The 14,962-nt window shown below is 41.9% G+C and overlaps 1 protein-coding gene across 8 annotated transcripts in view; it reads right to left on the bottom strand.

Annotated features, from left to right (window-relative positions):
- Positions 1-4,032: 4,032 nt before the first annotated feature.
- Positions 4,033-14,962, bottom strand: part of tnk2b (tyrosine kinase, non-receptor, 2b) — a 61,992-nt gene continuing 51,062 nt past the window's right edge. For 5 of the 8 annotated variants that reach the window (XM_085388328.1, XM_085388329.1, XM_085388325.1 and 2 more), the window contains 7 exons: positions 14,771-14,862; positions 14,365-14,409; positions 13,586-14,019; positions 12,237-13,472; positions 10,623-10,718; positions 7,640-7,770; positions 4,033-6,532 (listed from right to left, as the gene is read on the bottom strand). In XM_085388328.1, the coding sequence (XP_085244454.1) occupies positions 6,526-6,532; positions 7,640-7,770; positions 10,623-10,718; positions 12,237-13,472; positions 13,586-14,019; positions 14,365-14,409; positions 14,771-14,862 (2,041 nt within the window). In that variant the 3' untranslated portion in view covers positions 4,033-6,525. Of the gene's footprint in view, positions 6,533-7,635; positions 7,771-10,622; positions 10,719-12,236; positions 13,473-13,585; positions 14,020-14,364; positions 14,410-14,770; positions 14,863-14,962 lie in introns of those variants that run through there. The other 3 variants (XM_085388324.1, XM_085388330.1, XM_085388327.1) reach the window with 2 other exon arrangements.

Genomic DNA, 14,962 nt, shown 5'->3' with positions numbered 1-14,962 from the left:
GTTTCAAGGAGAAAAATATACCTTTTCTTAAGAAAGAAAAAAGAAAAAGGGGGGGAAGAAAGCAAAGGCAGATACCGGAATCATATTCTCTAAAGCAAACGGTACACAAACACACACTGACACATATATAAATGCACATTCCTGAGGATTGTTTTTTCCTTTGGCAAAAGTTACATTCTTTATCTGCTCTTTTGGAGGCTTCCCAGCTGGGTTTACTTTGTCTCTCTTCCCTCTTTATTTACCCTCTTCAATTGAGACAATTTCTCAGGGGACTCCTCTCTGAACCCTCTGCTACTGTGACCAACACAACTGGAACACCAGACATAGAGACTGAGAAACAATAATGTACACGCACACACAAACACACACACCGCCAAGATGAATAGAGGGCGTACAGGGCCAGCTCTCATTAGCAAGCGGGACTTCTCTGTGTGCAGCAGTAAAGCAGAGCGTCTAAACATGACAGTGAATGATGTAGAAGGAAAAAAGATCAAATATGCTTTTTTTTAAATTTGTGACAGTGTATCCTATAGGCAGCTTTGTTCCATTATATTCTGTAGTCCAGTTTCATTGCCCATGAGACAGCCACAACATCAATAAACAAACGAGCCAGTTATATGCACTTTTAAACCCTAACACACTGGAAACAGATTGTAAACCCTCAGTCACTAACTGCTCTGCGCTGCAGCTCCTGACACGAATATACAAGATGAAGGTGAATTGATAGGTTTGTGTGATGGATCAATACGGTCAACACATCCAACGCCTGGGATTTCTTTTCTCGCCTGCGTTGCATTGTCAGAACATTTATAATCACGGGCATCAACATGGCCTCATTGACTCAGATCGATCCGCCACATGTAACAGCGCAAGGCTGAGGGAAGAGAATATTAATCCACAGCACAGCTGATTAACTTAGATTTACATTGTCTTTATTGATTGGAACCTATATTTAGTTATTTTAGCCCCCAAAACGTTGATAACTACTAATCCTGGAGATCAATTCAACAATGGCAGCTCGTGTCCACCAACTATTTAACTGTGGTTCAGAAATGTGAAGACTGAAGAGTGGCTCAAACCAGCTCTTTGGCATTGCAATCACACCTCTATTGGCTCAATAACCCCTGACCTTTTCTTTTTAGCATGCTGATGTTTTTGTGTAAAGTTTCTCTGCACCTATTGGCCGATTTTTCTTTGGTGATCTCATTTGTTTTCTTCATAGAAATAATTTCATAATTAGAAATAATAAAAAGAAAAGAAATAATTAGGTTCAGGGTTTTTAACACTTATTAAGTAATATACCAAAAAATATTGGGCTTACAACCAAATATAGCTTTTAAAATTTGATGATTCAAAGTAACTAGATACAGTGCATACAGTACAAAAAAAAGTCATCATAAGACATCTTGTGGAAAATGCTTTGCAGTCTGTGACGCTCTGAGTTCTTTGACTCACGGTTATCAGCGGAGGCTTTGTGTCTTTTCCCTGGTGAGGCTTTCCTGTTCACTTCACACAGCCTTGGCTCTTGTTTGACGTGGCGTCTCTGCCACTGATCTGCAGTCGATGCATTGGGATCAGCTGATTGACTCACCCAATTGACCGTGCTTCACTTCTTCAACATTAAAAGCTCTTTGTTTGCACTGGGTTTACAAGTAAGACAGTAAGGTGGTCGACGAAATGTTGTAAAATAAGTTTTGGGTTTTCGACTTACATACTGTCCTAGTGAAGTTTTTTTCATCCCCTCTCTCTGTCTCCTACACACACACACACACACGCACACACACACACACACACACACACAAAGCTGTTTCCTTCATAGACATTACCTGCTCAAAGGGCGCAATTTTAAGCAATTTAACACCTTTCTCTACTGCCATCAGACCGGATGTTGTGCTTCATTTGAAACACTCCCCTCATCCCTTGAAGTGTTTGCTGGGATGTGGTTTCACCTTGCCTGCTCAGTGTAGTGATTTCTTCCATTTCCACTGGCTTTGTCCAACCTCTCATGGAAAAGATTATCCTTAATCGTGCTGTTTACAATAAACACAACTCAGGTTTCAAACTACTGTTTACACTCAAAACCTCAGAAAAAGGCAGCGTCTGAAATGTCTCTCACATAAACATAGTTTGTCTGTGAAATATGTAATCAGTTTTTATATGTCTGTGTATGTTAGGTGGGGATGACATTTTATTATGTATACCGTACTAGTACTTGGTTGAACCCTGGTTTGCCCTCAGAACTGCCATAATTTCTTGGTGGCAAAGATTCAAAAAGGTGGTGGAAGCTTTCCTCTGAGGTTTTGGTCCATATCGAAATGACAGCATCATGCAGTTGCTGCAGATTTCTTATCTTCAGCTCTGTGATGTGAATTTCCTGTTCCACCACATCCCAGAGGTGCTGTATTGGATTGGTGACAACTTGGTAGATGCCATTTAAATACAGTGGACTGACCGTCACGTTGAGCAAATCGGTTTGATTTTAGTTTTTTTTTTTTTGGTATGAGTATATGAATTGTAGTCTCAGCTTCCTGTTCTAAGCTGACACGAGTGGCACCCAGCGTGGTGAGCTACTGCTTCATGGCTTGATGTGTTGTGTCTTCAGAGACGCTCTTCTGCATACCTTGGTGGCATATGAGTTGTTGGTTATAGGAGTTACTGTTCCTATCAGCTCAAAGTAGTTTGGCCATTCTCCTCTGACATTAACGAGGCATTTGCACTTACAGAACTGCAAGTCAATAGACGCCTTGACCATGTTGGCATGGATTTTCTTAATGAACTGAGTAGGTGCCGTGGGATTCACTTGAATTAGATTAACAAGCAGATGAATAGATGCACCCAATGAAATTGCCAGTGTATATATACCAACAGGGTGCAAGAGGTAACTGAATGGTTTGATGAAAATAAAATGAAAGAATTTATTATGGCTTTGCAGTCTCCAGATCTCAAATGGAACACATATGGGAAATTGTTTTTCCTGGTGTAACATCAAATGTGTAAATATCTTTTGGTAGAGCCACAGAAATCCCACCTACAGCAGAAGCATCACTGCAACCTTTCTCCAATCCAGCTCTTCCTTACAGCTGTGTCTGACTTAATGTCATATCTGTTGTCATGAATGCCTGCTCTGTTCTCTTCAAAGACAGTATAAAATATGGGCGTAACCACAAAAAATCCATTGCTGACTTCTTATTATTAAGTCTTGAGCCACCCTGGTGTTTAGATGAAGTGGTGGTCCAAATGCAATATCACATGCTCTTTGGCTACCAACTTGTGATTTATGAGTCATTAGTCAACAAGTACATCCTGGATAATCTTCCGTGAAGAGTGAATGACTAATTCACCAGACTAATTGTTCTGATCAATATACCGAACCCATAAAATAAGTTATGTTCATCTGTTGTACCTTCTGTTGTTCTATGCTTTAAGCTTGCTGTCACTTTAGCTATTACTAAAGTGACAGCTGTGAGTTCATCATTGTGACGATTTTAGTAAACACATAGTTTATAGTTTGGGCAAGATTAGGTGACCCTGAATCCTGCAATAGGCCAAGGATGCTGGGGGCTTCCCGTAATGCACTGAGCATGTCTTTTTCATTCACCTTTTGTCACTCTCTCTGTTTATATACCACTCTGCATTTCACATTATGCCTTTTGTACCATCTTCCTCTCCTCACCCCCAGACGGTCACAGCAGATGACCGTCCCCTCTCTGACCCTGGTTCTGCTGGAGGTTTCATCTTGTTAAAAAGTCGTTTTTCCTTCCCACTGTCACCAAATGTTTTCTCATTGTGGGTTCTCTGATTGTTGGGGCTTTCTCTGTATTATTGTAGGGTCTCTACCGTACATTACAATGTGCCTTCAGGTGGCCGTTGTTGTGATTTGGCGCTATATAAATGAAGCTAAACTGAATTGAATCTTGCTGCTGCTCACCTCACCTTAGCTATTGTGAGCTCACTATATGGATTTCAGTAAAAACAATGAACAAAACAAGTTAAAAAATAGTTAATTCTTTAGTAAAAAATACATTTATAAATTCCGCAGCATGATCTTCATTTCCATCCATGACAACAACAACCAACTGTACAGTAGGCATTTACAATGAAACACATTCTGGGAAGGCAAATACATCAAAATGAGGAAAAAATATGGCAATTTGAAGCAGAAACAGCAAAACCAATAAAAAATAAAGATTTTTAAATGAACACAGATTCAGGAAAAAAACCAAAACAGATCTGACTGTTTAACAGAAACAGAACATCAGAGTTTCAACACCCCAACAGGAGAACTTTGCTTTGGGTTCACCAAAACACCACAAGGTTAACTTCAGTCCTTCTAATACAACTACAGCAGCTCGGTATGAAGACGAACAACACGTGGACAGACTAAGGAGGCAGCACTCGCATGCAGCTGTCCTTATGCACTGCTTTCACAGTCAGCTTCACCGCGTGACTTTAAAGGGAAAATGGCAAAACTGGCCCCGAATCAGTGCTTAAGGACAACTTTATCTCACTTTGGGTCAGAAAAACAGTCAACAAACATTTTACACTGAAAAAACAGCTTTTCTTTTGATTTTTCTTATTCAATTAGCAGGATAGATTATAACAGATAAAATCTCTGCTTTTGCTACTGGATGGTACTGATGGACAGGCTGGGAGGTTAGAGGATTGACAGCAGCTCTATTGCACATGGGAGAAAACTTTTACTGGAAGTTTCTACAATCAGTCCTGTACATCCTTTAAAAAATATATTTCAAAACTTATTTCAAAGCCTCTTAATTTTTCAGGTTGTTATGACTCTATGTTAAGCTTTTTTATTCTTTTTTTTTTCTTTCAGTCGCATCCTTGGAGATTTGTAGACATATTGAGCTCTGGTTTGGACCAAAGCCAGAGCATATGTGCAGTCTCACACATGAACACACATATTATGTGTTTTATATGTAATATAATGTAATTCAGAAAGAAAAATAGATATTTTGGCAAAGACAGTTTAAAGAGGAGCACCACAGAGATCACGGGAGTTAACTAAAAACTATGTAAAGCACTGCTTTCCAGCATTGGTTACTTTTGTAACCAATACTTTTATGTGGCCAACCACACAAAAGTATTCAGTCTACCTTACTGTAGATTTTCCTTCCTTTCACTGGTGTCATCCCCACATACTAAGAATAAATATCAGGAGGAGCCCAACTGTTCCCTGTTAACTGGCTCTGCTGCAGTGACAATACAGTCCAAAAAAAAAAAAGAAAAAAAAAGAGAGTACCATGTCATCGAGCAGTCAGTTCACCCAGAGCAGACGCGTCCTCTCAGTATTAAATTATTACCCCTAAAGCTGCTGACCAAAATATCACAGTTGTGGTCTTAAGTGATGATTATGGGATGGGATCTGTGCCTTGGGGTAAATTTCACTACACCGCTGATATTAGCTGCCGGTGTATTCTGGGTGCACGGAGAAAACCGCACGCTGGCAGGACTTTGCCTACACAGAATCCTGCGCATCAACCGAAAAGTGCTTAGAGGGAAGAAATGAGGAAAGACTAAACCTGCAGTGAAGAAAGTTTCCACTGGATGGGTTTGTTTTTTTTAGCCACATGTGGCAATAGAGACAGAAGAGAATGAAATATTTTTAAAAAGATGGTGTCACAAGTAATAGAAATAACAGTCTTCTCTCATCTCTGAGGACTATGTTCAAGATATATTGAACAATATCATACACACATGCATGCCTCCTCATAAAGAGCATATTGTATATACCCTCGAATGTAGGTGTACAAGTGTACAAACTTCTTCTGCCGTCCATGAATTGTCTTGATTCGATGCTTATCTCCATATTTTCACTTTCCTTTTATGGGCAGAATAATCTCCTGTACAATACAGAGTTGTCAGCCAATTAAGTGGCTTATGTTATTGTGCTTGGACGTTTCAGAGGTACTGTGCGAGCTTTCACAAATTATTTTCCAAGTGATGCAATAGCTGCTAATACAGGAGGTTTAGCTTTAAAGAACTGTACGCACACGGTACAGTTCTTAGGTTCAGTGCTGATATTGTACATCGTGTGAGCTCTCCAGTAAACTGTGCATTGCTTTGAGACAACACAAAGACTTTTTTTGTTTTTGAAAGTGCTCCTATGTATATTGCGCTAGCCATCTCATTTTGGCCTCTTTACATTTCCTTTCAAACCATTTCTTATTCTATGCAAGTAGCTCACAAGACGACGTCTGAGTGTGGCAGCACCCAGAATCTGTGAGACGTTTCAGGCTAACCCGCTGGTCCTGAAAATACAAGTACAGTCATTTCTTGCCCTTGGGTGGGCACACCAAAGTAAAAGTATGACCCTACACATCCATGTTAAGTACAAACACAGCCATAATGAAGTTTGGTATTTTGTGCTTAATTTCTGAGTCTCTAATACAGTCTTGATTGGAAGTGTGACTGAACCAACAGACAAAAAAGGTCAGGAGATGATTCATCTCTGATGATGTTTTACTGCGGATGAAGTTCCAATCAGAGCTCAGCAGCTTGAGATTTCTGTCACCGTCTGCAAACAGAAAGAAGCTTTAGAGGTGGGGAAAAATGATGAATCATGAAATGTTAAGTGCTAATCGTCTTGGACAAGACTTCACCTTTTTTGGGGCTTTTAAGTGAGATAAACACTGTGCTGGCATTAAGGAAGAGTTACAAGCAGGCGGGAGATTCATCTAAATAATGCAACACAAAGAGCTATTGCCAGTTGGCTCCCACTTCTTTCACAACCCCCCCCCCCCCCCCCCCCCAAAATACTACATATTTGAAGCAAATGTAGACAAATATAGAGCACCATTTGAAATCATGTAAACAAACCATTTCAGTTTGTCTCGTCCTATCTATTAGATGTGTTTAAATCAGCATAAAAAAAATTATAAATCAATGTTTGAACAGCGAGCATCAGTATATCAGTCTGATTGATCTCAAAAAGCACTTCAGTGCCTGTTGCACACAGCTCCTTTATCAGGCATGAAATGCTTCCCCGCTGAGGGAAACGGAGCACACATGTTGATAAACCTGCGGGACGTGCAAATGTCCGCCACAATTATCTTTATCAAATCACATTCAAATGGTGAACGGACTGCTACAAAATAGCTCCCTCTGCTGTTTGAAGTCATGTTATTGCAGCTCAACTCGTGCGTCGTTATTTTTTTTAAGGGCTTACACCCCCTCGCCCTCCCCCCTTCCAACACCTCCTAAATCTAGAAGCCACATATGAGCCTCTATCTCATTAACGGCACATCAGCATTGCATCACAATACTGCCTGCTTACATTTTCCATATATATACTAAATAAATGTGCAGTAACAATCTCAGCAGCTCCACTAGGAAGCAGATTTTAATTATATGTTTTACAAAGAGATACGAAAAATAGCATTATGTCAGCATAAAGTTCCTATTAAAATTCTAGTAACAATCTCTAGAAACTATTAAATGAGCATCAATGTCAAATTGAATGAAGGGAACTTTTTTTCCCCCTCCAGTGTAGATTCTTGCTCCTAGATAGGGTCAAGGAAGATGAATAGTAATTGCTGGGCAGTAATATAAGAGTACGGTCCATTCAAAGTAATATATGCATTCTGGGAAGTCACAATCATTGCAAAATCGTAGGAAACACTACCTTTGCCTTGTTGTAGATCCATAGTTATCCAGCATGTGAGTGCTGGCCACCTCCAGGTTCCAGTCACACATCTCCAGCAGCTTTAGACACTCTGATCTGCTCCTCAGGCCCAAACAGAACAACTGTTCTACCTGTAGAGAGGCAGGTCACAAGACATTGTTCAAGTGACCAAAGAGTTATCAAGAGGGAAAAAGATGGGACTGTTAAAGAGAGTTCAAGGTGAAGAACTTTCATCTTTTTTACTGAATGGAGTGCCAGTGAGTGTAAAATTATTTCTGTCTTTGTACAAGCTCAGCTTGTTCAAACACATTCCTGTAGCTTAGCAGAATCTGAACCACGTGGATGAGTTTTTTCTGTGTCTCACAGACGTTTCCACCACCATCAAGGAACACTCAAGTGTTCCCTTGTGTCTACTGAAGTCCTAACAAATTGTCCATCCTGCCACGTTGGGCAAAACCACAGCCAGTTAAAACGGTGTTAAAACCCACCCTAAACATATCAGAGTGTCTACATGCTTTTTCATTTGTAGCTGCTCACTGCAACTTTTCCTCAAGGATGAATAAAGTTCTCTTATCACATCTCGATATGAGCCTATAGGGTAAAAGTGTAACTGACTGTGTCCATTTGCAGATACACCCTGTTATTACACAAACGACTGACCTGAGACTTGATGAACCCGATCTGGTAAGCACTGAAGTGTTTACCGCTGAGGTAACGGATTTTCATGCAATCTTTGTTTTGATGGCCTGAGCAATAAAATGTTTTGTTCCTTTTACAGTGGGGCAAAAAAGTATTTAGTCAGCCACCGATTGTGCAAGTTCCCCCACTTAAAATGATGACAGAGGTCAGTAATTTGCACCAGAGGTAAACTTCAACTGTGAGAGACAGAATGTGAAAAAAAAATCCATGAATTCACATGGTAGGATTTGTAAAGAATTTATTCGTAAATTAGGGTGGAAAATAAGTATTTGGTCACCTCAAACAAGGAAAATCTCTGGCTCTCACAGACCTGTAACGTCCTCTGTAAGAAGCTTTTCTGTGCCCCACTCGTTACCTGTATGAATGGCACCTGTTTGAACTCATCATCTTTAGATAATGTATAAAAGACACCTGTCCACAGCCTCAAACAGTCAGACTCCAAACTCCGCCATGGCCAAGACCAAAGAGCTTTCGAAGGACACCAGGAAAAGTATTGTAGACCTGCACCAGACTGGGAAGAGTGAATCTACAATAGGCAAGCAGCTTGGTGTGAAGAAATCAACTGTGGGAGCAATCATCAGAAAATGGAAGACATACAAGACCACTGATAATCTCCCTCGATCTGGGGCTCCACGCAAGATCTCATCCCGTGGGGTCAAAATGATCATGAGAACGGTGAGCAAAGATCCCAGAACCACACGGGGGGACCTGGTGAATGACCTGCAGAGAGCTGGGACCAAAGTAACAAAGGTCACCATCAGTAACACACTACAACGGCAGGGAATCAAATCCCGCAGTGCCAGACGTGTTCCGCTGCTGAAGCCAGTGCATGTCCAGGCCCGTCTGAAGTTTGCCAGAGAGCACATGGAGGATACAGCAGAGGATTGGGAGAATGTCATGTGGTCAGATGAAACCAAAGTAGAACTTTTTGGTATAAACTCAACTCGTCGTGTTTGGAGGAAGAAGAATACTGAGTTGCATCCCAAGAACACCATACCTACTGTGAAGCATGGGGGTGGAAACATCATGCTATGGGGCTGTTTTTCTGCCAAGGGGACAGGACGACTGATCCGTGTTAAGGACAGAATGAATGGGGCCATGTATCGTGAGATTTTGAGCCAAAACCTCCTTCCATCAGTGAGAACTTTGAAGATGAAACGAGGCTGGGTCTTCCAACATGACAATGATCCAAAACACACCGCCCGGGCAACAAAGGAGTGGCTCCGTAAGAAGCATTTGAAAGTCCTGGAGTGGCCTAGCCAGTCTCCAGACCTCAACCCCATAGAAAATCTGTGGCGGGAGTTGAAAGTCCGTGTTGCTCGGCGACAGCCCCAAAACATCACTGCTCTCGAGAAGATCTGCATGGAGGAATGGGCCAAAATACCAGCTACTGTGTGTGCAAACCTGGTAAAGACCTATAGTAAATGTTTGACCTCTGTTATTGCCAACAAAGGTGATGTTACAAAGTATTGAGTTGTATTTTTGTTATTGACCAAATACTTATTTTCCACCCTGATTTACAAATAAATTCTTTACAAATCCTACCATGTGGATTCATGGATTTTTTTTCACATTCTGTCTCTCACAGTTGAAGTGTACCTCTGGTGCAAATTACTGACCTCTGTCATCATTTTAGGTGGGGGAACTTGCACAATCGGTGGCTGACTAAATACTTTTTTGCCCCACTGTATTTGTACAGTTTTATTTTATAAAGGTGTTTCTGCCAGTTGTGTGTATGCAGTACTTTAAGACTATGGAACCTGACCTTAAAAACAAACTACATCCCTTTTGCTATTGAGCTTTTTTACTTTTGTTATTTAAAATGAATTAGTTTGAAACTTTACACGGACTTTTTTTCATCTTATGACAAAGTAAAGATTTAAATAAACACCATTAAAAATAAACACCGAACAGAATTTTCCATTTAGGGTTTGTAGCCATACTTATTACTAATGATCCATATATGCAGTTATTACACTTTACATGCATATAGTCATGTGCAAATTGGAAATAACGCCTTTCAAAAATAACATTTCAATATGCAACAACACTAGAAAAGGGGAATAAACAAAAATTAATAAAAAGTCAGTAAAAGTATCTCAAAAAACTAAAAAAATGACTGAAGCTTAAAGGAACATTTTTCCTTCTCACTTTTTACCATTTTCAGGCCTCCATACAACACTACTATGAGTTAACCAGTAACATATAATTTCTGAAACAACTCAACAGTCATAGTGTGCCAACTATGGCAGGAAATGCATTAGCTTTCAGTAAATGCACAAACCTTTAGATAATGCACAGCTTGCTGGACATTCCAGTTGTGGTTCTGGAGGGCGGCCTGGCACTCCTCCATCGTCACACCGTGAACCGCCTCCTGCACCTGAGACACACAACAACACTGAAGTTTAAACCCCCGATTCCTCACTTCTTGTTTTTTTGGGGTCTCAGTAATCTTTTGGTATCTTTTTCTGATGAAGAAATCATCTAAGATTAAAGCTCCATGTACATCCTTTAGGTGAACAGTGGATTTACTGCTAAACATGATAAGAATCTCAGCTGGATTTAAGCATCGCTGCACAGATCAAGTTTTAAACGTTCACATCTCTTTTCAAAAACCACCTTAAGCCTGCTCAAATTTCAAGAAGATAAGTCTGACACAGTGTTCCTGTGTGTACCGAGACTGTGGCAGCATAATCACCAGTTTTTTTTTGTCAGTACTTCTCTTCGCATGAACTTGATTGAAACCCATGTTAACAATTTCATGTTACCAATCACTGCAGTTTTACGCAGATATTACTAGTAAACTCATAAGGCGCTATATACATTATATTCTTATAATACTCTGTCTTGCACTGAACTCCCCTGCAATGCAGCTGAGATAGCTCACATTCTTGCTGCACTACTTTTTGCAGCTGTATCAACTACAAAATGCCAAGTGCCTGAAAGCCTTCAGAGTTCACAGCGCTTCTGACTCCAGCCAAACTCGAACAGCACGAGAATCAATTGACCAACCTAAAGAAACAAATGAAACTTTGAAGTTTCTTCTTTGAAATCTGATTCTCACCAAATATTTATATGGCCTTTGTCTCATAACGAATGCTAGTGTATTTTTAACAAGTTATGAGAAAATATTTGAGAATGCAAAAGAAAAAGCTTAAACATGTATGCTAACAATTTTTCTACTAAAAGGCATATAAAACATTCAATTTCCAATTTAATTAGTTACATTTGATGCATAACACATTAATAAAGATTGCCTCCAGTTGTAAAATTACACCGTTTCTTAATTTGGTTGTCACGATGATTTGAAGGCGAAATAGAAAGTTGATCTTTTCAGAATCCTGCCATTAAAAGCTGCTGTATCACCTTTAATTCCTCACTCTTGCTGTCAGTGCAACAGGAAAGGAAACACACCGCCGTACACCCACCATGCTCTTCCTTACAGAAAGCATTTAAACAATGAATATGGAGCTCCAGAAAACAGCATTACAACTGAGAGGAATCAAGCAAGCCAGTCATGAAATATGCACTGCAGACTAAAGCCTGCTTCTTAGACCGATGCTAATGAATTACACCGAACAATGGGCTCATATTTTAGTTCTTTGATGTGTGATAAGGGATTTAGGATAAGGATTGCCTTAACAACAGTGATACTGAACTACAAACAGATGACTATCTGCTTAATATTTCTTACCAAATGACAAAAAGTAGCATTAAGAAGAACAAGGACAAGTATATGTAGCAAGCAGCACATCTTCCTGCAGGGGTTTCATATCCATCATGGCCAACCTCTGCACTTTCAATACAGATGTAAATCATTAATAACTTTCAGTGTTTTAAGTACTTTGCAGTTCAAATAACATTTTCTTAGAGGCACTTCATCCATCTTAGACCTTACCATCTTGACCCCATCAGCTGAGTTCCCTCCTCCGTCTGTCCTGGTACAGAAAGCAGTGACTGCTGGTGCTGTCAGCCCGTCTGAAGAGACGCGAGGAAGACTAACTGAACTCTTCATCCCTGACCGTGGCCAACCCAGATTGCTGTTATTATTGGAGGAGAAATTGGCTTTCAGGTCCCCACCCGGCTGGACCAGCCCCTGCACCTGGGTGTGCCCCTGCAGTGTGTGACTGCTGACCACCATTGGTCTGACCGTGGCTGTGTTGGCTTGCCGTACATGCTTTTCTTCCACATCGTTGGCAGGAAGGCTTTCAGCCTCCCTGAAGAAGCGATCGAATCGATCGAGATACGGTGGCCTCTCTGGCAGAAGGTAATAGTGGGTGTTACTGACTTTACGCCCGTCACGGACGATAGGCAGGATACAGGGGCCCTTGCTAGCAGCGTCCTTCCCCTGCACCTGGGCCTGGATCACTTTGGGTGCAGCATATCTGGGGTCCGAAGCAAAGCTGTGTGTAGTAGGCATGAGTTTACCCGGAGAGGTAGAGAGGTAGGAGCTGTAGGTGTGTGTGGGTGGGCAGGTTGTAATGGCAGCCTGCATTGTGTTGGGGCTGACAGAGTAAAGCCTCTGCTGGGGGGAACCCACTACCAGACCCATTGGGCTTGGAGTTCTTGATCCAGGCTGAGACAAAGGGTCTCTGGGAGGGATTTGAGGTGGTCGTTCCTGTCCTGCACCTGAAACGTTTTCCGTGGTTTCAGTCGGCACTGGAGAAAGGGAGAGGTCCCTTGACCAGCGGCCAGAGGTGTAGTCACCCTTCTTTATGGGGCGAGGGGGGATGGGAACTCGTGGGGGGATCTGGGGTCGGTCCTCGTTACAGGAAAGGACACTCTGCTGTTGTCCCTCATGGGTTTGGAGACTTTGAGGAGTCTGGGGACACGAGACTGAGCTCTGCAATGGCGAGCACGAACGAGGAGCACTTGCTGCCGGTACATTGAGCCTCCTCATGCACTCTTGTTGAAGTTCTTGAAAGATCTCTGCAGACTGTGAAAAAGAGGTGGACAGGCTCTGGCTGTGCTTGCTGGGGAGAAACAGGTTGTCTTCCAGACCTTGTCTGTCTGAACCTCTGGAGACTAGAGCCTCATCATTGACCTTCTGCCCAGAGGACAGAGTTTCTTCTGGATTGCGGCCATCACTATGCTCTGCCTCATTCTGCTGCTCCGAGCTGTTGATGGAGCTCACCTTTCGGAGAAAGAAACAAGCTCACTGTAATATTACTTCAGGCAACACAAAGACAAAATAATTCCACTTTTATAAAATTTTGACACAGTGTTAAATGTATTGTGTAGCCCTACCTCCATATCATCCTCATCTTGTGCTACATCGTCATAAGCTGGGGGTGGGGGTAATGGCCGTGCATCCCAGTCCACTACTGGCGTAGGGTGAAGGGGGCGGGGCAATGATTTGGATGGGCTTTGAGGTGGAGTCCTGTCCAGGAGATTTTCTGCTTCCAAAGCCAACTTGGCCAATAGAGGAATCGGAATTTCAACCACGGGAGAGGGGGACGGTGTGGATATTGGGTACTCTTCCCCAAAGTCAATGAGGGACACTTCACTGTTAGTGTTCTGGCCTGAGCCTAAAGTCCTGCAACCTCCCTGTTTGGAAGCAGAGACCCACACGGCCGGTTTAAGTTTGAGGCCTTTCACAGAACCCGTTTTGCGAAGTGATAATCTCTTTAGTCCCGCAGAGGTCAGATCCTCCTCCTCATTTACTGGGTCATAGGAAGGTTCTGGAGATGAAAACACAACATATTCTTGATGCAGTTTAGAGATCATTGACACCAAGGTTGTTTAAGATCACTTAATACCACTAAATGCAAGACACACAGCTCCAAAAAAACTCGCCAGGTGTGACTGGAGAATACAATGCACAGCAAGGACACTGCACACCTTTTAGAGGGACAAAGGTGTAGAAAAGAACGGGGGGGGGGGGGGGGGGGGGGGGGGGGTACACTGCAAAGACAGGCAAAGAAAAGATGAAAAACTCTGAGATGTACCTTTGAGGAGTGGAACTAGGAGGGAACAGAGGGGGCAGGAGCAATGGGTGAAGAGCTGCTGAGAGAAACCAGACTTACTCTTGATTAACACTGCTGGTTGAGGAGGGCGGGGAGGAGGCTCCTCTGGGGAAAATAATAACAGATGCCACCAGCGCAAAGGAGAAACAAAGAGGGGAAGAAATGACAGCAGTAAAAGATATTAAGATAAGAATAAAAACAGCAAGCGCCATTACATCTGAAAGCTTTATTAGGATAAAAGCAAAGCGAGCTCTTCAGTGTCTTTTTGCACAGCAGCAGCAGATCTTGAAATTTCAACCAGCAATGCATAATGGAAATAAGAAGAAGAAAGAAGCACTCTTTAAAAATTAGGAATATGATCATCTGCTCAGTCTGTCACTGAACTGAAGAGGTATTGAGGCAAGCTTTTTGGTAACAGTTATACATCATACAGGTATACATTTCTATAAAGAGCTCTTTCACTCACTTTTAGCTCGTCCTGCTAGCTGTGTGGGCTGTGCAGCACTGAGGTCCAAGCCCAGAACGTCAGGAGGATCCATGGGATTCCCGAGGTACAAACTGTCGGCAAGAATGAGACATGTTAATGCAGGAAACATCAGTGGACTGCATATAACTAACCCACAGCAGGTGCTGTACAATCACGTTGCAAAAGCAGCTT

Source organism: Rhamphochromis longiceps, linkage group LG18 (assembly GCF_057381845.1).
Source record: "Rhamphochromis longiceps isolate RC_006_pf linkage group LG18, R_longiceps_female_GT1.1, whole genome shotgun sequence".
NCBI lineage: Eukaryota > Metazoa > Chordata > Actinopteri > Cichliformes > Cichlidae > Rhamphochromis > Rhamphochromis longiceps.
Note: the sequence above shows the minus strand (reverse complement) of the source record. Positions and strands in the feature narration are given on the sequence as shown.